General features: G+C 38.9%; 1 protein-coding gene across 24 annotated transcripts in view; it reads left to right on the top strand.

Moving 5' to 3' along the window:
- OSBPL9 (oxysterol binding protein like 9) overlaps positions 1-21,784 on the top strand; it is a 57,640-nt gene that overhangs the window by 8,076 nt on the left and 27,780 nt on the right. For 6 of the 24 annotated variants that reach the window (XR_015805346.1, XR_015805345.1, XM_088169717.1 and 3 more), the window contains exons 2-4: positions 805-855; positions 4,920-4,998; positions 16,713-16,789. Coding sequence is in view for 8 of the 24 variants with exons in the window: in XM_014870651.2 (XP_014726137.1) it covers positions 805-855; positions 4,920-4,998; positions 16,713-16,789 (207 nt within the window). In the remaining 16 variants the exon portion in view is untranslated. Of the gene's footprint in view, positions 1-804; positions 856-4,919; positions 4,999-5,025; positions 6,247-16,712; positions 16,790-18,964; positions 19,080-21,784 lie in introns of those variants that run through there. The other 18 variants (XM_088169728.1, XM_088169727.1, XM_088169719.1 and 15 more) reach the window with 14 other exon arrangements.

The raw sequence follows: 21,784 nt of genomic DNA, 5'->3' as shown, positions 1-21,784 counted from the left end.
TTTGCCTGAGACAGTGGTGGGAATAGCTGGAAGCTCAAGTATCACAATTTCAAGCTGGAAGTGAGTTGACTGTTTAGAATTCCCTACTTTGGGGGGATGGGGTTTGAAGCTTTTTTCCAATGCTTCAAACAGATAATAAAGAGGAGATGGAGTAATTTTGAGAGGTAGGTTAATGTGCAAGTTTGAGCGCTGGTTATGGACATGAAAATCCTGTTTTCTAATCTGGGTTCCAACAGCTTAAATGGCTACAAACATTAACTTTTTCAACTATAATAATGACAGCAGGCTGTACTAGCTGGGAGGTAGATTTACAAACATCTCTAAACATGAATTTTGTATCTGCCTAAAATGGGTATAAGTCAGGGAATGTTTCTGACAGATATATGATTTCATTTGTGCAATTCTGCCTGCACAGCTGGATTCTGTTTTATGGACACTTTCCTGAGAATAGGAGAGAAAGGAGGAAGATGTGAATCAGCATACTGCTTATTTTTAATATTTCTTAAGTCTTTTTTTCTTCCTTTTTTTTTCCTTTCTATAAAGGTGTGGACTGCATCTCATAAGTATTTCTTGAAGGTATTTAGAAAACTTCTTGAAGTGGGATATGGTATTCCTGTTTTTTGAAGGATTTATTTTCCATACCATGGTGGTGGGAACTAACCTATTTTGTAACAGAAATTGCATCTCGTTTAATCAGCCACTAAAATATAATGCAAAAGTGCTTTATTCTTTCTCTGTTGGTTTGAATGACTTTTCTTCTTACTGGATTTATTAACCCACTGATCTGTTTTTTTTCTGTTTCAGTCAAAAGACAAAATGATGAGAGGCTCACGCCGAGGGTGTGTTAGACTCAGGGTAAGTGTTGTTTTATTCAGTACTTAATGACTTACTGTGTATAATATGTCCTAATGGAGAGAACTGCAAGGAGACTTTTGAGGTTTGGGCTCTATTCCTGACTCTGCAAAATGCTGAAATAGTGAAAGTATTTAAAGAAAGAAAACGTTAGAGGTCAAGTGACATGATGGGCTAATTGCATCCTATAATTTATATGTGGTATAAAAATATTCTACATTTTATATGATATATATCTGCATTCTGTGGCAGAGTAAGATGGGTTAGTATTAGGTCACTGTGAAAAATTTGCTGTTTGCAGTTCTCATTTCTCTGTGTGTAGAGATCCATGTGGACCTACATCTATATACAGATATAGATGTTTATTTAGTTTTCTGTACCTACAGAAGTCATTGTGAAACTGCTTCCTTCTGTTCTGATTTCTTCTCTTACCATGTCCTCTATCCTGCCAGCTTGGACACTCCTTAGGCCTAGGCTTGAGCTTAGTGAAACACAGGAGGACTGGAAAGGGAAGGGAGAACACTGCTGGCAAAGTTTTTGAAATATGGTTGGGAGGGGGTATACAGAGACTGTGTACAGACAGGGGGAAAGAGAGGCAGAAGATGCAGAGTGGAAAAGCTGAGCATTACCTGTTTGAGGCACTCTGGCCTGGGACATTTTGCCTTGACTGCTGCTGTTGCAGCTGGAAGTGGCAGTACTGAAGTGAGCTGAGAGTGCTGTGATGTCTTTGCACATGCCCAGTTTCTACCTCGTGGTCTTGCTTGTACCAAAACTATTTCTTGCACGAGTCCTTTTCCTATATCTTTTCCCATTTCCTGTAGAATTTCTGGTTCTAGTATGCAGCAGTGGGGAGAATGATGGGTATGAATGAGAGCATTTTGAAAGTTGGAGTAAGAGGAGTCTAGAGAAGGGGATCTGTGGTCTTACAAACAATGTGATGAGTGTTGAAGGAAAAGTGTGCATTTCCCAGCTACTCCTTCCTTCTGTTGTTAGTCCTTTCTAGTCTTTCCATGGGTACCTGTAGCCTTCTGAGACTCAGAGAATCTCCATTAACTTGGACTCCAGGTGACTTCTTTGCACTTCACCTTGCTTGATGTATTAATATTTTAATTCAGAATTTCTTTAAGGGACGTCTACACTCAAACCACTGTCTAGAACAAGAAATTCCTAAAGATTGATGAGGAAGGTTTTTTCATTGTGCAGAAGGATTTAGTCCAAAAAGCCATGTCTGCTTTGATAGTGCTATGAGCCTGTCACTGTGGAGGTTGGCCTCAGCCTGCCAGTTTAGGAAATATTAAAAGTGAACAATCTGTTCAATATCCATCTTTATATGTATTTAACATAAAGCAGCTCCTTTGTCGTCTCCCATCTGCCACTCTTTCATCACAAATTGTTCTTTGGAGTTTTCTGAAAACTTCCAGACTCCCTCAGCCTTTCTCTGAATACATGTGATTTGCTTGTTTGGGTTTTTTTGTGAAGGAGGAAGGAATCTTCCTTTTTTCTGCTTTTGTAAAGCAGCTCCCCTGGCAGATGACAGTGATACTGATAGCTGAACAGATGGCCTTCTGCAGTCTGAAATTCTATCAAAGAGGTTTTCTGTTTAGGGTAATTGTTGATATGTAATCATAGGTGTGAACATAAACAAACATGTAACTTAAGCAATTTGGCTAAAGTATTTCCTTTTCTCTTGACTGGATTATGAAAAGCTTGTTGCTCACCTTTTTGCTCGTGATGCACATTTCATGGGCCTGAAGTTTCATCTTCAAATTATTTTGCTGATTGTCTTAGTGTACTTAGGAAAGTGTAGCCATAAAGCATTCTGTGTCAGCTGCACTGTGCTTATGTCCTGCTAAAGTTTTTTGGAATATCTGTAAACTTTCCCACTCTTATTTCTAATTTTACTTATTTATACGTATTATCTGCATGACAGAGGAAGCATTTTCTGTGCTTCTGGCTCAGACCCTTTGCCCCAGTGTTGCAGTGACAGTTCATGCAGTGTACACAGGTTTGTGCTGAGTTCACAGCACAGGAGAGCTCTCCCTGCTCCCACACTTAGGATGGGGCAGGACTCAGCTGTCTCAGTCTGTGTTTATGTGACTTTTACCTTTGTCTTCCGGGGAGAATATCTTGGTCATGTTCTTGATGTTTGACTTACAGGTTCTTGGTATCTTTAGCCTGGAGAAAAGGAGGCTCAGGGGTGACCTTATCACTGTATGATTCTCTGAAATGAGGTTGTAGTGAGGTGAGGGTCAGTCTGTTCTCCCAAGTAACAAGTTCCAGGATGAGAGGAAATGACCTCAAGTTGCACCAGGGGAAGTTTGGATTGAATATTAGAGGAAACTTCTCCACTGAAAGAATGATCACCCTTTGGAACAGACTGCCCAGGGAAGTGATGGAGTCACCATCCCTGGAAGTGTTCAAAAGATGTGGATGTGGCACTTGCTGACATGATTCAGTGATGAGCACGGTGGTGCTGGGTTAACAATTGGACTTGATAATCTTAGAGCTCCTTTCCAGCCATAGTGACTCTGTGATACAGCTGCTGAGGAGAATGATACTGTACAACTTGAAGTGACCACCTGATTTACTGCAAAACATGTACTTAAAGTGCCAGATATTTCTTATCTATTGGTGTATTTACAAGGTGTATTTACAAGAAATCTGATTGTTGTTGTGTCCTGGCACTAAAAGTATTCAGAATTATACTGACTTGGATACACTTTTTAGGTGTCTCTTTTATAGTGATCACAGAGCTGTCCTTGAAAAGCTGTATGGAAGATACTCTTGGAAAGGTTAAGTGTCACATTTTATCAGTGGAGGGAAATAAAAAACCAGCTTGAAGCTATCTTTTCCTGCTGTACTGCCTTGGATTACAGACGCTGGGTGCTGTTCTTACCTAGGACTGCTTCTGCCACTCTTGTGGGGTCTGTGCTGGTCCCAGCCATGCATGACCTGGTCCCACAGGCCACAGATGTCATGTAGGACTTGTGTGGGTAGCACTGGCTCAGCCCCCTGTGCCCCCACGTCTAGACCCAAGCCATCCTTAGGCCAGCCTGATGTATCCCTGACCCCCAGCCCTGCAGCTGCTGTGGGTACTTGGCTGAGTGAAAGGAAGCACTGGTTGGAATTGACTCAGAGCTCCTGGTGGTGCTGTTACTGTTTGTGTACTCTGAGAGTAAGGGCAGAATTTACCCTTTAAATACGTGCCCCTTCCAGGGTTGTCTCTGTTTTGTGGGAGGGGGAAGGATGCAACAGATCCTGGTGGTGCATCTCCTTGGAGAAGGAGAAAAGAAACTGAGTAAATCCACTGGTGGTTTTTTTGAGCTAAATATTACAATTTATTGGAGTTGGCAGAGACTTGGAATTATATTTTTTTGGTGTGTCTTCTCCTGGGTGAAACTGTTATTTATTATAACTGTTGGAGGAGACAGGAATGAAAATGTGGGTAGATTTGTAAATAGCTAAGCACAGATGGTCTTTAATTTATTTGCATTTTCTTGTAATAATTCATGAAGAATTAGAAGACAAAGCTAGTTGCTTCTGATATATCCTGATTACTTACTGTTAATATTTACTTAGGGACTGAAAATTAGATCATGCAGTGTACCAGTGACACAACATGATGGACCAAATTCATTCTGCTAGAATGATTTATTTTTTATTACAGGCTGGTAGATAAAATCAGGTCAAGAGCTTCTTTCTGTAGAGTACTTATTATTTTTATACGTGGAAAATACATAAAAAATATTGCTTCTCACTCTTCTTTAAAATATAAGTTGCAATGTAGTAAGGAACTGCTGCAGCAAAAAGCCATTTCCATTACAAAAATAAAAGATGCATATTATTATCCAGATAATAGCTTTACAAACATTCACTATTTTTTTCTGCAACTAAAAATTAAAGAACTGACTGCATCCTATGACTGCACAGAGAATCTTTCTGCTCTTTGCTGTATTCAGTTTGCTTCTAATTTGTCAAAGCTTTTTAAATTCCAGTGGTGTAGTGATAGAGTGTCTGCTGCTGATGTCACTGCTTGCCTTATCAGGATTTTGTTCTTTGTTTCACAGGGAGCTGTGATTGGTATAGACGATGAGGACGACAGCACCTTCACAATAACTGTTGATCAGAAAACCTTCCATTTTCAGGGTGAGCTGAAAGAAGAGATTGTTTTTTCTTATAATAGATTCCACTTGTATTTGATGGATGATTTTAAACGTTTGGCAGCAGAACAGCATGAATGAGCACACTGAGAACATTCTGGATCCAGGGGTGCTGCAGGTTAGGCAGGGATTTACATCTGCAGTGGATACATACGTGCTAGAAAGAGACTGTAGCTCTGGCGGGATTTGGAGATGAATAATGTAAAGAATAAATCACTCAAGGGGACAAAGTAATGTGCTTCTGATTATGGGTTTCGCTTACAAAACGTTTCTGATCTTCATTATCAAGATACAATGATGCATTTCTTTATGAAGAGAATCAAGACTGGTCTGAATGTTGCAATTTGTATCCAAATAGAACTTAATGCTCAATTATGAGGAGACTAGAGGCAACGTTTGGCTTAACGGTGGAGCTTTGCTTCAAGATTTACCAGCTTGCATTCATTTCATCTACATTTCTGTGTCTTGTCTGCCAGTCACCATTTCTCTGCTATTATCCTTTTATTCACATTTCCTAACACCAATGCCATCTGCCACTGCTATGTTTCGTCATTGCATGCTATGGCTCACCGGTAGAAAGGGTAAGGCTCTATATAATTGCTATGTACTCCTTCAATTATTTTGTCTGCAGCAGTAGGACAAAATGCTGTGCTAATATTGAATAGAGAACTTCCTTTTTCTGAATGTTAAAATCCTGGGAAAGTGTGACGAAAATATTTTGCTACTAACATTTGTTAGTCCTTTTGCTTTTCCTCTGAAGTGCAGTGACTAAATAATTGCTTTGTATAGAGCTGGAAACTGTAAATATCCGAGAGGCATACTTGCTTTTAAGCAGTCATTTTAATTTATGTAAACTGAAATAATTTTATAACTTATATGGTACATATTTTTAAATCGGTGATTTGCAAATGGGAATTATCATCAATACTGTTGCTTTTGTGAGACTATTTCTAATGATAAATATTAATTGTACATCATATTGTCACTGGCTTCTGTATTCCTTGTGCTGTAGTTTTTCCTAAATGCTGCTGCTGTCCTCTGGCTTTTCACTGCATTAAGCCTTATAAATACACCTTCATAATGCTGAGCTCACAGTAATACTTAAATCTACTGTTCCCAAGGATAATTGTTAAAATGCAAGCTAATTGCTAATGCAGTAATGGAATGCTGTACTAGGGCAGTCTTTCAGTACTACAAAGCTAAATACTGCTGAATATTTGAGAACTTGATACAGGTAAATCAAGAAATCTCTAATCTTTAGTTACTGAGATAAACCTTTTTAAATACATCTTGTTTTCAGTGATTTGTTATATGCTGTATTCTCCTTTGGATAGCCAGGTGTATTAAGAAAACGGATAGTATTTGACATAAGTAATATTGATAATTTTTGAACAACAATGTTGTCACATCTTGTGCTTTATAATTTCTGTCTCTGTGTGTTTCATATTAGGCCAGGATTTATGTGTCCTTCTTCAGTGTACAACTAAGATATTGTACACTATTTTCTGTATCATGCTTTTTCTATTAGCATATTATGAAGATAATGTCCCTGATACCCCGGAAATTATAATAATACAAGCACAATACTGATATACATGAATTTAATGCAAAAATGTATAAAGACAGGTAAGATATCAGTCCTGTGATATTTCAGTGTAAAGAAAGCTCTGTGGAACTATATATGTAGCTCTTACAGCCACTGTAAATGCATTCTCACTTCATGCAACCTCTGTCATATATATGTCAAATATTTGTACATTATATTAAATTAATTCAGTATTAGACAGGTTTTAATTTATGCAAAATATAGGTCACTTTCAGTCATGAATGGCAAGTGGTTAATAATGTAAATATTACAAAATGTATGCTGAGACTACCTAGGATATATAGGGCAGATATGTAGGGAATAATCCAAGAAAATAAACAAAATTCCTAACAATTTCTTCCTAACTTCTAATACCTGATTAAGATAGAGCTTTTTTTCTGCAAAATAGTCATAGCTATAAATTCATTCACCCTTTATAAAAGAAGTCTTGGACAAAAGAAGACTGCAGGAATGGCAACTTACAGTCTCTTCCTTCCTTCTTGCTGCCTTCCTTCTTTCTCAAGGACAGACAGGGATTCAAACAAGCTGGAGCCTCACTGGGAAAAAACAGAACTTTCAAAATCCAAGCTTTCAAAGACCTGACCCTAAGTTGGGGTCCCATTTGCAATGGAACAGTTTCTCTTTCAGGCTCTCCATTCACTCAGATTTTAAGTACTGATTGGTGCCTCAGTGAAATTTTGCTGACAGCAAGTGATAGAATTTGAATTCAAGAAAAATAAAAGAAAAACTTCATTCTGGGTTAATTAATAATTTCTTAATGTCAGTTGCTCAAAATTACACATGTGACTAACACTCTAGAGATGGAAGTAATGAGATGAAGGGCAAGTAAGTAATTTAAAACTGTCTGACCAACTTCTCACATGGAAGTTGATTTCATATGTGTGGGTATGTGTGTGACTGAATTTCTGAAGTGCCAGAGCTCCAGCATCTCCCACTAAGATTTGCCTGTCACTGGATTTTGGCAATTTCCAAGTCTTTCTCAGAAGAAAAGTTCATATTTTTTTTCTGCCTGTGACAATTTCCCTCTATTCTGTTCTCAGCTGTGCTTCCTAGTGGGCACCCCTGTATTGAACATCAGTAAAACTTTAAAAGTTTTCATTACAAAGATATTACAGGTTTTGAACGATGACTGGGTACATCCCAAATGGGATCCATATCCTTAGTATAAATGAGTATAAAGGACAGAAGTTAATTGAATAAATACGAGCAGTAAAACAAACAGCATATTTTGTTTTTACTGTCAGCTTGACTTCAGCTCTGCCAGAGTCCCCAGCAGATTTTTTTCCCTGTATTTTATTGTTATGTACAGTATATTGATGCTTTTTCATATTGGAGGGGGAAGGGAGGTAGAATGACCTCAGAAATTTTAAAATAGATATAAAAGTAAAGTATTTTATCTCCTGATTAGTCCTTGTTTGGTCATGCTGAATATCCAGTTTCATGGCTTGATTGTAAGGCTTCTGAATTAGGTAGATCTTAAAGTATTCCCTCATGGGTTTTTTCAGATTAGATGCAAAAATCCTTTCAAGTTGGTGTAAGACATTTGGGATAATACTTTTAGTTTAATTTACCTTCCTGTCAGGAAGCTTTTTCTTGGTAATATATTTTTCCTTGCTGCAGAACATGTCCCTGTTCTAAATGTTCCATAACTTTGAAACACTGTGGGGGTTGGGTTTGCTTTTCTTTTAACATCTTTGTATCATCACCAAGCTTTAAGCTCTTTCCATTTGGAAATTCACTTCTTCAATCCTTCATATTACTTAGCTGTTCTTTCTCCTTACTGGGATGCTTGTGACTTAAATTCAAGAGTGGGAACATGATGTTCAAGAGACTCTGGCAAGGGTATTGTTGTGTATTGTTGTATTTCTTCATGATAATTTGATTTGCTGTCTAACCTGAAGCAATAATAGCTTCTATCTGGACTGAAATACTTCACTAAATGTACGTTGTATGCAGGAAAAAAATTAATATTTAAAAAAAATCAGGTTTTTAAACTCCTACCTGAAAATCCAGCTTTTATTCTTACAGCTTGCAGTACAGTTCCTTGGAAGGCAAATCAGTTTGATCTGCACTGTTTTGTGTCATAAAGGATGGAAAGATTGGAAGCAGTCCAGTGCATTGATCTGAGATGATTTTGCTTTAGCTTTTGTCTTTCCTTTCCTATTCCTGCCACAAAAGCATCTGAGAAATGAAGCATGAATGTTGCTGTGCAACTTATTCTCCTATTACATGAAAGCTGTCAGCTGGTAAAAGTAGATTTCTCCTTTTTTCCCATCCTTTCCCAGTTTTGTAGCTTGATTTGTTTCTGCCCACCATCCCAGCTGAGGAAAAGGGAGACATGCCCTGCAAAGAGGTTGCCATAATGTTATAAAAGCAAGGATTTTTTGTTATTTTGGGAGGTATTATTATTGAGGACATATTGGGGTCCACAGAGGCTTTGCTTTTGCTGAGCAGTATCAGAATTTGAGAGTTGAAGTATTTGCATTATGTGTCAAAATTAATTATATTGCTTTTATACCTGTGTTTCAACATTACTTGCAGAAATAGTCAATATTTATAGTCTTCTAGAAATCTTTGACATTGTCCACCAAATAGATGGCAGGAAGCTGACTGCTCTTGTGGTAGAAAGAGGCACTTAAGTCTATCACATTACCTGATTTAAATAACGATTCATAAATTGCAGCCCTTAAAAACAAGAAGTTTTAGAGCTTTTTAAATTTGATATTGAAAAATGCCTAGAGAGAGATTTTGGTATGAATTCTTGATCTATGCTGGTTTCTTTAGTGATGTCTCTAACTGCTGTGACAACACTGTTTGTCCTAAGTTAACATTTTTCTGAGTCTTTTAGGCTTCTGGTGATGCTGAAACAGTGAATTCCTCTATGCTGTGCTCAACTGTGCTTTTATATTGCAGAGGAGGATGAGCAGCTATGATCAGAGTAAAGCTGAGCTTCCTGTCATCCTCCCTTTACCTGACCAGGTCTGGGCTGCATCTCATCCTTCCCTGGCTGGCATAACTGCAGAAATTCCTCTGTGAGCCAGAGCTAGGTTTAGCTTTTGCAGTGATTTTTTTCTGTCTTCCCCTCTCTTTCCCTCTGCCTATTTTTTGCTATTGATGTATTGCACTGGTATTTGGAGTTGTTGGAACATGTGACCAGAGTGCAGGGAATGGTGCATGGTTGTGCTTTTCCTGTTTCATGCAGGTCCTTCTTGCACCAGCAGCATCCTATGTTGTAATTGTCTGTTTTCCAATCACCCCATGGTTATGCCGTTTTTAATGGGACTTCCTGTACTCAATTGTTATGGTCATATATAAGCACCTCCTGATTTTCTATTTTAAGGTTGAAGCTGCAGATTTCAAAATATGTGTTAAACTTGAGAGTAGCAAAGAAATAATACCATGAAACAGTATCTGTGTGGGATGTTGATTTGTTTTCTTTTTTTCTTCCCCTGGAAGAAATTGTTACTTTTGGCATCAATGTGAATCTCTTATCTCAGCTGTATATGTGATACATGACAAGTATTTTGGAAGGGAAAAAATGGCCAGAAAAGGTCTCACTATAAGGAGGGGAGGGATACTGATGCAATTCAACACTCTTTTCCTTCTGTTTTAACAAGAAATTCCAAATAGCCATAACCTTGAGTTTGACCTGCTAAATTGACAACAATTTTATTAGCTAAGTAAATGGTTATATTTTTGTTCTATTTTGACTTTTTTTCAATTCAAGACAAAGTATGGTTTCTACCTTAAGCGTGTAGTTTCAGAGCTTTATCAGTGGGATCTGCAATGGAAAAAATCCTTTACTGTGAGGGTGGTGAGGCCCTGGCACAGATTGCCCAGAGAAGCTGTGGCTGTCCCATCTCTGGAAGTGTTCAAGGTCAGGTTGGACTGGGCTCTGAGCAACCTGGGATAGTGGAAGGTGTCCCTGCCCATGGCAGGGGGTTGGAATGAGATCATCTTTAAGTTCTCTTCCAAACCAAACTATTCTTTGATTCTATTATTAATTTTAAATGCAAACATACCCTAAAAGCCTTTTCCACAGAATATACCATATGAAGTATTGTTTAGTGTTGCTATTATTAATATTTAAGTATTATTCTCTAGTGAAAATCCATATACTTGCAGATTTGCCCCACACTCAGAAATGTTTAATTACAAAATTGCACATTATATATGAATTTCCAGAGAGAGTTAATGGCAACTTGATCATGTGTTTCCTTTGTCACACAAGTTTCCACCCAAAGCTATGTTTCTGGGCTGATTATAAAGCTTGCTAAAAAGACTTTTGAGCTTAGGTAACAATAAAAGAACAGTTTAGTTGATTTCTCAAGATCACAGATTAATCTTACAAACACATTGTACACAGGAGACCTTTTGATGCCTTTTGTTTGGGCATGACTTTGTGTCTTGTGACTGCTCAGGAGTTTCCTGTAGGGACGGGGAGCTCAGGCTGGTCAGGCACCTGCAGAACAAAAGGAGGGTTGATTTATGTGTGTGGGTGGAGAATGGCATCGGGGGGAGGATTAAGAAGAGGGAGAATAATGATTGTGACAACTCCAAAGTTATGATATAGAGGAAATAATGTTCAACTTAGTGCCAGATGTGGGAGCTGCATGTGTTAGGAGGGGATTTGTAAGCAGTGGAAGTTCAGTGTTTTGCTAGGCTTCTATGAAACTCTGCTTCATCTTGCATGTTTTGCTGTGGTTTGAAAGGCCTTCAGTGACTTTAAATAGCAATTTATTTAGCCATGGAACAGTCCTGTGATGCGTGACTTTTCCACCTTATTGAGCACTACTGATAAAATCTCTCTCCATTGAGACTGGTGGCAGAAATCCTATCGATCTCAATGTAGCCAGGATTTCATCTCTATTATCTGGTGATTTGTGTATAAAGATCCTACATTAGTTCTGCACTTGGCTGAGAAAATACAGGAATTTTGCATACAAATCAGTGGAAGTTCTGTCAGAATAAAGGCTGCATAATTGACTATTGACTCTGTGCGTGTAATAGACTCTTCTTACTGAGTTCTGCCTGTAAGTAGGTCACAGTGAATGAAAATAAAATATGCATTTCTTTTTGTGATAGCATGGTGTTTTTATAAGTAATCTAGTAATTTTTTTTCACTAGTTCTTCAGGTTTTTCTTTCATCCTAATATCCATGTAGATGCACACACACACACACAAAATAAGCACCAGTATGTTTCAGATTCTGAGGTGATATATTTTGTTTGTATTCTCTCTTCCAAGTACTGCTGTGCATGACCTAGAAATGCTGGTGGTAAATGCTGTATTGTGGAGCAGAGTTGTTAAACTTGTTTATATCTAATCTTTAGATGCTATCAAGCTTAGGCTGGAAAAAGTAATCTGTTTTATGCTGTACTTTAACATTTGGTATACGTTATATAAACACATATAATCTCTCCACAGCAAAGTAAATATTATAGGACCTCTAAATTATAAAATTTATTCTCTATTTGGGAAATTAATAGAGGCTGAGAGCATCTAATGTAGTTGCATTTCATTTGCCTTCTTATCCTCATAGAACATAACTTTTTAAAATCCCTGACATACCTGATTTAGCAGTTTGGGAAGTTCAGAGATAAAAAACTATTTCATAAAACAAAAGGGAGTTTTAAACCACAGTTCTTCAGAATTACAGAAATTCTTCAGTAGAAGCGGTAATTCTTGTGTTTAGTACTTTTTTCATTCTATAATTTTCTCTTTGATCAAAGAATTGCTTTTCTGACTTTGTACCTTCTCTAGGAAAGAGTTCAGATTTTTTTTTTAGTGGAAGATTGATGTTAAAATAGGAATAAGCTCAGGACTAAGTTTAGGAATAAGCTCAACCTGACAGATCACAAAAAATGCACATTAAAAAAATCACATTAAAACTCACTGTAATGAATTACATACTTTTCAAGTGTGTTTCTTTGAACTAGGCATAAATAGGACTGTGATCATGTTAAGTACCCTGTGGTTGTCTTAGATATGCCTGAGATGTCACAGTAAATTACACAGGTGTCTTTCAAAGGATGCTCCATAGACACAGAGGAGTGAGGGCTTAGGCATATGGGAACAAACTGTAATCTAGCTCATAAATACTAATTCTACTAGGAAAAAAAAGGTAAAAATAGCTTAACTGACATAATCACAGTAAATTGCAACGTTTCAGCCATTAATGATTCCAGTTTCTTGAACACAGCAGTGATTATGCAGCTCTGTGTGGATTTAGCTTCTTTCACGTGCAAATGTTCACTGTTAAATTGCAGTAAAAACTGAATTAGAATTCTGGCACTTAAAGTAAGAAAAACACGGGCACTGTTAGTGCCCTCTCAACTGCAGACATAGCATGGCTATTTTTGTGGATAGTTAATGCTGTAGCACAATTTGAATTTCAGCTGACCAGGTAACTCTTGCATTAACCCCTCAGACTAAGAACCACCTTTATGTTTTTAAGTGGTCAGGTATTTCTCATGTCCAGGTGTCCTTCAGTGTTTCATGTTTGGTTTTTGTAATATTGTTATTCTAGAATCAGCCTAGGGAAAAGCAACTTGTTTATCTCTCTGAAGTTGTTTTTTTTTTTTTAGTTTTGTGCCAGGAGGGACCAGATAATACTCCTCTACTTTTGTATAAGCACAACACCAGAGTAATTCCTTGGACTAGATAAGAATTGCCTTATCCCAAATGTTTTATCAGAAAAAAATTCTCGAGTAGCTTTCACATAGGAATTGAGAAGGAGATTAACTTTAAAATGGAGCCTGATCAAATAATGGAAAAGTTGGAGTGATTTCAGGGTACTTGAGGCACAGCACTAATGAGCAGGGCATGCTTGTCCCTACCTGATGAAGAAAGTATCTGCAGATACTGAGTGGATATTAGGTAGTGTGCATCTCAAACTTCTTAGGTGCAAAGGTATTACAGCTTTTTTTTTTGCCTTCTTTAAATGAAAAACAGCTTGGATATTTAGCTTTCCCTACAGATGGGTAGATAATGATCTCTGACCATTGTGTGTAGATTTTTCCCATAAATTCTTTCTGAGTGTGTCGACTAATCTCTTTTTTGAATGTTCCCATTGATTTTTTTTTTTCATCAGTGATCTTTTGGCAGCTGTTCAGTTCTAAATTGCTTTTACCATTAGGGAGCTTTTACTTGCACCTAATCTCACAGCAGCCATTTTGATTAGATTTAATATAACTTTTCTTGCATCTTACTTTACTGAAAACTGCATCCTGCTGGTTTTCTCTGTGGTTTTCTTAAGAGTCTATGGAGGAGAGCCAGGAGGATCTGCTGCTGATGATAGATGGTCTGAAATTAAACCAGTGTCCTGAACAGAGTGCTTAAAAGGTTTTGATGCTGTGTTTCCATGCAGTAAGCAGTCTTCTCATGGCAGTGTTCCTGGATTTATCGTGCCCGAGACTTTCTCTAAGTAGCAGGATTGATGAGATTCATGTGTGCTCCCTAAGGATTGATCATGCTATGCCAGAAGATTGCAATGTCTAATATATGAGGAAAAAATACAGCTTTTCCCCCCCTCTGCTGAGCCATGCTAGAGAGAGCTATAAAGGGGTCATTGGAGAAGCAGAAATTTCAAAAATTTAGTTTATTAATGAGCATGGGAAAGTCAGTTTCAGTTTGGAACTGTATGGATTGGTTGGTTTCTAGGTCTTCCCTACTGCTGTAAGGCCTCTCTGTTCTGGTGGGGGTTCAGATCCAAGTCAGAATGTGATAACCTTTGTTAATGGGCTGCTGTATATTGAGATTAGTGTTTAACTGATACTGTGACCTCTTTTTGCTCGCAGTGTGGAAGATCACAGGAATCCTGCTGCAATACAAGGATTAATTCACTGGTCTGCAGCTTGATTGTTTCCTTTTTAGTTTAAATAATCGTGGGGAAAAACCCTTTAACATAGGATATTTGTATCCCATGAATTATTTAATAGCCCCTCACTGACTTGTGCCTCAGTTTCCCAGTGAGATATCTTTTGAGACTGAGAGATGGTGATTAAAAAAAAAACACTGCAGAAAAACAGAAAACAAACCTAAGAAACCTTACACACGTTGAAATAATGCTAACCACTGTTGTTTTGAACACATATTTGAAAATTTACAGCAGTGATACATTCCAAATACTGATAGATTAATGACACAGGTAACTATATATGTTTAGTGGTGACTGCTATAGGAAAAATAAAGTTGATTGATATATCTGGCAGGACTAGGCCAAAGAGCCTGGTTTTGGTAAGCAGAACCAAAGGAACTAAGAAGCATTAAAATTGGTTCTAGTTGACTAGTTCAGTAATTGAAATTAGTGTTAAGGTGTAAGCTATGTTGTGCAAAAGAACAGTGTTTGTGTGTGCCTGTGTATACAGAATGTGAAAAGAAAAACTGTAATTTGCATGTTGCAAAATGTATTTAGTGCAATGCAGTCACTGAAGAGAGTTCACAGAGCCTCTGTCCCTCCATCCTGTCTGTTTTCACTGCATTATAAATTTGTCCTCAGTGCCTGCTTCAGCTTCTCAGTTAAAATATGGATCACCAGTAGGAAGAGTCCTGTAAGTTTGAAGTTCTTTCTGATGAGCTATTGAGAGTTTCACAATGGCATATCCAGCTTTTTAATATTTGCTGCATTTCCTGCAGGAAAGTCACCTGCTGTTCTGATTAACATTTAATTACTTTAACTTCTTCCTCTTTTTCTGGCTTTCTCTGTGCATCTGAAAGCACTTTGGTAGCCACTTTCCCTTATGACTAGTTTTAATTTCTTCAGGTTAATGGTATTGTGGCCAAAATACCTGTGGCAATTTATCATACTCTACTATTTTAAAAGAACAGTGAGTAAGGATTGACTTGGAGTAAATTGGCAAAATGTGTATTTTTAGGAAAAAAATTAGATAGATTTCAATCTTATTACCTTGTGTATAGTGAAAATTTTGCCCCACTATTTTGTGAGGCCACCTCATCAGTTAGGCTCCAGGCAAGTTTCTGTATTAAGGAGACATTCTTAATTATTTCTCACAAACACATACATTGTCAATTTTCTGATGGTATTGTTAACTTGACATCCTTGGTGTATATATATGCTGAAGTAAACAGTGCAGTATGCCTATCTTGTAGGGTTATCTTTGGGAAGGTTAGAAAAATCAACATATTCAGAAGACCTGGGGTATTTTTAAGTAGTGATAGGTTTAAGCTGCAGAATTCCAAAAAATAAAAGCAATGGAAACAGAAAGGTGAGGAAGGGAACATATAAACAAAGCATTTTGAGCTGAATACATTTCAGTATAACCTAAGGATATTTCCTCTGAACTCCTTAAAAATAAGTGAGATAGAAATCTCAGTTCACTGATTCATAATAGATGCTTGAACACTTAAGCTTTCCTTGCTTTTAGCAGGCTTCCTGTTTCTTTTAATACCTTCCATTTCAATGAGAAACTAGAAACAATTGTTAATAATTATTCTCAATCTGTTTACAGGCCAGTATGTTTAGAGTCTATTTAATGCCTCTGGAATTTTCCCTTTTTTCTTTACCTGGAATCCACTGACTCTGCTCCTTTGTTTTTTAAGCACTCCTGGAGCACAGCAAGGAACTCTTTCAGGCTAGTGAAGTAAAGGTGGCATGTCTGTACTGGGGGTAGAGGGGAAGGAAAGAAGTTTTAGAGTAGGATTTTCTTCAATTTTTTGTTTGTTGCATATTTAAGATTATTCTTTGTGCTTCATTATTCACACCTGTGGGTAGGGGTGTTTGTCCTGTATTATGAATCAATACCTGAAAGTTACTATGTCCACATAATTTATTACAGGTTATTTTCTTGTAAATAAGAAAATCTAAAATTTACTTAATTCATAAGTGAGGAATGTCTTAATGAGTTAAGTGAGGAATTCTTTGCATATATTCCCCTAAAGCTGGACAAGGTCAGAGCTGTAACCACAGAAGAAGAAACAGGATATTAAGACAACTGTGGAATTATATGCTTGGTGATTAATGAAGACAGTGTGGTTAATTTCCATATTTAGTGTGGACTCAGATCTGTTTGCCTATGCCTTTTAGTAAATAAGTCTGCATGTAATTTAACAATATCTTTTGAATACTTTTTCAGCTCGAGATGCAGATGAGAGGGAGAAGTGGATCCATGCTTTAGAGGACACCATCCTCCGCCATACCCTCCAACTTCAGGCAAGTTTCACTTTCAGTTTTCACTTGTTTTACTTTTGTTTTTTGAAAGCAATGAAATACAGTGGCATGACTGCTAATATCCAACATATCCTGTATAATATCTGGCTGTTCTATAGCCTATACAAGTGGATGTAGTAAAACATCTGTTTAGGTTCGAGTCTGTCACATTTTTGTTGTCCTACCATAATGGAAAATCAGAATGAGACTTTCCTTTATTAACTCATATTTACAATACATATAGTTATCATTAAATCATATTTATTGATAAGGTATATTTATGGTAAGTTCTGGATTTATTGTAATACATTTTATTTGGATTTTGGTTGGGTTTTTTTTGTTGTTGTTGTTTTTTGTTTAAAACTAGGAGTGCTTTTTGGGTCAAGCCTCTTGTGTGCTTGTATGCCACCTAAGTTGGAAATTAAAATGAGACAGCAGCATTGAACCTCTTTCTGGAGGACAAAAATGGTAAATAGTTTGTTTAAGGCTGGATATCACTGTGTAAGCTGGGTATCTGTGGTTTTCTGGTTCTAAAGACAGATGGTTGGATTGAGGATGGTTCTTAGCTGTAGTTACCCAATTCCAGGAGTTGGACTCTGTCATCCTTGTGTGTGACTTCCAGCTCTGGATATTCTGTGGTTTTATGATCTAAGATCAGTTTGTGATGATACTCTAGAGCTGGACATGTCTGTAAGACTTGCTGCACATTTATTTTTGCCCTGTAGAGAAACCCAAACTCTAATGAAAGGGGTTTGGTTTGTACCATATAGGTGTTTGGTGCCAGTGTAGAAATCATAAAGCAGGTGTTCATGATTTGTGTTGAATAAAGCTTTGGTTGTGCTTTTGTAGTATGGCAAGAGAATTAGGTCTCTTAAAATTTGATTCAGTGTGAAGAAAGAGAGAGTAAAATCTCTAGAATCACATCTAGAGAAGCTTATGAAGACTGATTTAGATGCCATTTGCCCAATCTGAATAGTTAGAACAATCCCCAGCTTGACTGATCCAACCTTAGGCACTTGTACTACCCCAGTAAATTTACCTGTTGGACAGTGAGTTTCCACCTTCTTTCATCTATTAAAGACCACTACATATTTTCTAAAGAATAGCAGATCTCTGGATAAAAATTCCCATTTAACAATCAGCTTTTTACCCCTCCTACTATGCCATGGGTATGTTAGCAGTAATCTCTCCATCTGGACACACAATATGTGGATGTAGAAGGTCTGAGCTCCCTCCCAAGGGATGCCTCTTTCCCCCTCCTCAGCTTAGAAAGTGAATAGGTTAATGTGAGTGGTCCTGTTTAGGGTCTGAAATGAAGTAAAAGCAATCTGTGCTGTTTTCTCTACCTAGAAGACTTTTTATGACATGGAGATACAGAGTCAAGGAATGAAACATCAGAATATACATTGGTTTTATCAAAACGTATACTTCCATGCTCTCTAGAAATTGTGAGTGTAGTTATATTGGCAGAAATAGATTTCATGATAGCAACTAATAATGGAACTGTTTCCCGTTATATAACTGTTCACGTTCCTGGAGTTTTTCAAATTAGTAAGGCATATTTAGGGAAAAAAAAAAAGAGCCCAACTTAATAATTTATCTAGTAATGTTTGAGGGAATAATTAGAAAACCAGAATTTAGTACTTGTAAATATGTTCACCATTGAATGTAATACTTTGTGGGCCACTGCTGTGTGCTCACCACTCATTTTCAAGAACCTTTTTCAGTGTATGGGTCATGTAACCTTTAGCCTCTGGCCCTTGTTTGTGGAGTGGTGTTCACTTACTCCCCCATTCATGAACCGCGAGGTTTGCCACTGGAGGTGCTGAGCAGGCACTGATTTGAGAATGAAACACGACTGCACCTCCTTGCCAAACCTCTTTCTTTCATGGCTTAGGAAATGTGATTTTCATTCAGCTCCCCCTCAAGGATGGGACATGCGGGCCGGACGAACAGGGGCCGAAGTTTCGGGGTGAATCCAGGCAGAAACATCCCCGCGCCTCCACGGCCGGCCAGGCCCTGCTGAGCTTCCCCTCTCCCCCTCTCCCTCCCTCCCCTGGCCGCGGCTCTGGGGGCCGGGCCGGCCCCGCTCCAATCTCCGTTCTCCTCGTTCGTGACGCGCTCTCCGGGGCCGCGGCCGGGGGGTCCTGCCCTTCCCATCCCATCCTTTCCCTTCCCATCCCATCCCGCCCCTTCCCGCCCCGCTGGAGGCGGCGCTGCCGGGGCCCGGCGGGCGGGCGGCCAGCCCCGCTCCTCCGCTCCGCTCCGCTCGCAGCACCGAGGGATGGCCGGTGTGAGTACGGGGCAGCAGGGCCGGGGGGCTGCGGGTGTCCCTGGGGCAGCGCCGGGCGCCTCCCGGGCGGGCAGCGAGCCCCTGCCCTTGGCGGCCGAGGGCGCTGCCCTGCCCGGCCCGGGCACCGCGGGGACGGCAGCGGGGCCCGGGGCAGCCCCGGGGTGGCTCCGGGCAGCAAGCGGCGAGTGCCGCCAGGTCCGTGTGGCCGCAGGGGATGCTGCTGTCCGGATACACAGACACGCCTTGGCTTCAGCAGCCTTTGGATAAAACGGCGCTGCACGCACTTGATGTTCTTTCGCTTTCCTTTTCCTTCGGACAAAACAGTCAAACGGGTTCTTTGGGATGGCGGGGTCTGAGTGCCGCGGCAGAGATTATTTTCTGTAAAGGCATTTTCTTTGGTTCTTAGTGTCTGTCGCTAACTAAACATGTGGTTGACAGTCACTTAAAACCTTTAGGCATCTCTCTTTGCCCAAAATATTGTATCTTTTTAGAGTTTCATTGTTTTTTTTAATTTCCATGCTGCTTTCAGTCGGCCTGTGCTGGTACAGGAGTGTTCAAGTTTGAAAGTCAGACTTACAGCTGACTTCACTGTACCAAAAACTCATCTGAGCTGTGAGAAACTGTACCAAAGCCCAGGTGGTTCGTGTTGTGTGAACCAAATCAGGAAGGATTACGAGTTAATGCGAGGTGGAGAGGTGAAGTGCTGTCTTTGTGCTCTCTAGTCTGACTAATCTTGCTGATTTTATTTTTGTCTAAATGTTCTGTTGTGTTTTCCTTCACTATTTATAATGGAAGTGTTTTTGAAACACAGACTAAAACACAGTTCTTATGCCCCCCTCCCCCCAAGCCTTAAATGAGCTACAGTCAAGGAACTGAGTCATAAATACACAGAATTTGCAAAACCGTCCAGAGGGCTGACAATTAGTAATGTTGTATCCAAAGGGAACAACAATAGGGAGGAAATGTTTCAGATACACTTGAAGCTTGATTTGTTTGAATTTTGAAGCTGAAGTGTGCTGTGTTTTTGTATGCACTTGTATTAATGTGATAGCTAAAAATACCCATAGTTGTTCTAGTTTTAGCTTTGCTTATGGGAAAATCATTGAACAGATGGTGTGATAATACTGGAAATGCCATTCTGAACCCCGCAGCCTTTTTCCCCTTATTCCCCCAAATTGTTACAATTGTGGCATTAGCAGGCCTGTGGCTTTGCTGGGGCAGCACAGCAGTTGCCTCATACCCACAAGACCTAAGGGGAAGGGTGTGCATGGGGTGAAGGCATATTGTGGCTAAAGTTTCATGTTTCTGTGGGGAGAAAAGTTCTCACATTTTTCTTTAGTTCCTCAGCAGCATCTCATGTCAACCAGAGGTCCCATTCAGACAGGACATGCTTCTAATTGTTCTGCTTTCCTTGCTGTCTGTCAAGTACACCCTGGCAGCACCCTAGTGCTACAAGTACTTTTGGGCAGTGGAATTTGGCTCTGGAATTGTCTCGTGAGTTATAATGGATAGCTCATGTCTTAGGACCACAGTAACACAGTGACTTCCTTATTTGATCTACACGAAACTACTTCAGCCTCTGAGTGGACTCTGTAGAGTCAAAGGAACTGAAATTACAAACGTGAGCTATTTCTAACGACTGTAAAAGTGAAAGGAATTAAGTGAAAATTAATTGCTTTGTAGGTTGATAATTCCATAATTTAAACAAGATGTTTACTTTCTAAGTAGCAAATGATAAGAAAACTTGATTCTAATAAGTGAGTCTGTGCTGGCTGCTGTGAAGAGTAGATACAGTGGCTTAAACACTGAGTTACACCATGGCTTCACCAAAATGTGGGAATTGGTGCTGCTGCTGGAGACAGTCCTGTCTCACTTCTCCTAGCAAAAGGGAAGAGGCAGTGTGGCAAGAAGGGTAGAATTTGGAACTTAAAAAACTTTTCCTGCTGCTCTCTCTGAGTTTATTTTTAACCCTGATTAGTTTCCACATTGAGTTGTTTATGTGACAAGGTAAATGTTTATGCTGACTCAAAAGAAAGAGCACAGCAAAGGCTAGAGTAAACAGCAGGAAAACTGATTTGTTTCCCTTTCATTTATGCTGGTGGAAAGTGTTTATGAAATGTTGGTAGTAGCAGTTCCCTTAGTATCACATTAACCAGGATTTTTTCTGACCTTTCTAAAGCTGCGAGCAAGAACACAAGGTAGGGTAAAACTTTGTTATATCTTAAGTATATTACCCTCCAAAGTATATTGTATTGCTATTAACTGGCTTTTCAGTGCTGCTTCTAGTGTGAGTCAAGAATTCTTGCATGAAACTAAAACCAGGCACTTTTAGATTAAGAATATATCCAGTGTAGATGTTTTTTAGGTGCTGGTGGGAGGGCATAGGGTTGGCAGCCATGCTGCCCTTTACAGATTTTGCTAATGAAATAAACAGGATAGTGCCTGAGTACCCTAGAACATGTGCATTATCTGCACTGATTATAGATTATAAAAGTAAAGGAATGGGGCTCTAAGACACACCTAATATTTGTGAGGTTTCAGAATTGTAACCTATCCTTTAAAGACAGAATTTTACATCAGTGTGTAAATGTTTCTGTCTTCTGAACTTTCTGTTCTCCTTGAAGACCTGGTAGTATCTACAGCTACACAGTCTTTGCTAAGCATTTTGTGTTTTGCAAGGTGGAATCTTTTATTTCCCCTCTAAG

Source organism: Sturnus vulgaris, chromosome 9 (assembly GCF_052056855.1).
Source record: "Sturnus vulgaris isolate bStuVul1 chromosome 9, bStuVul1.hap1, whole genome shotgun sequence".
Classification (NCBI taxonomy): Eukaryota; Metazoa; Chordata; class Aves; order Passeriformes; family Sturnidae; genus Sturnus; species Sturnus vulgaris.
This window is presented reverse-complemented; position numbering and strand designations above follow the sequence as displayed.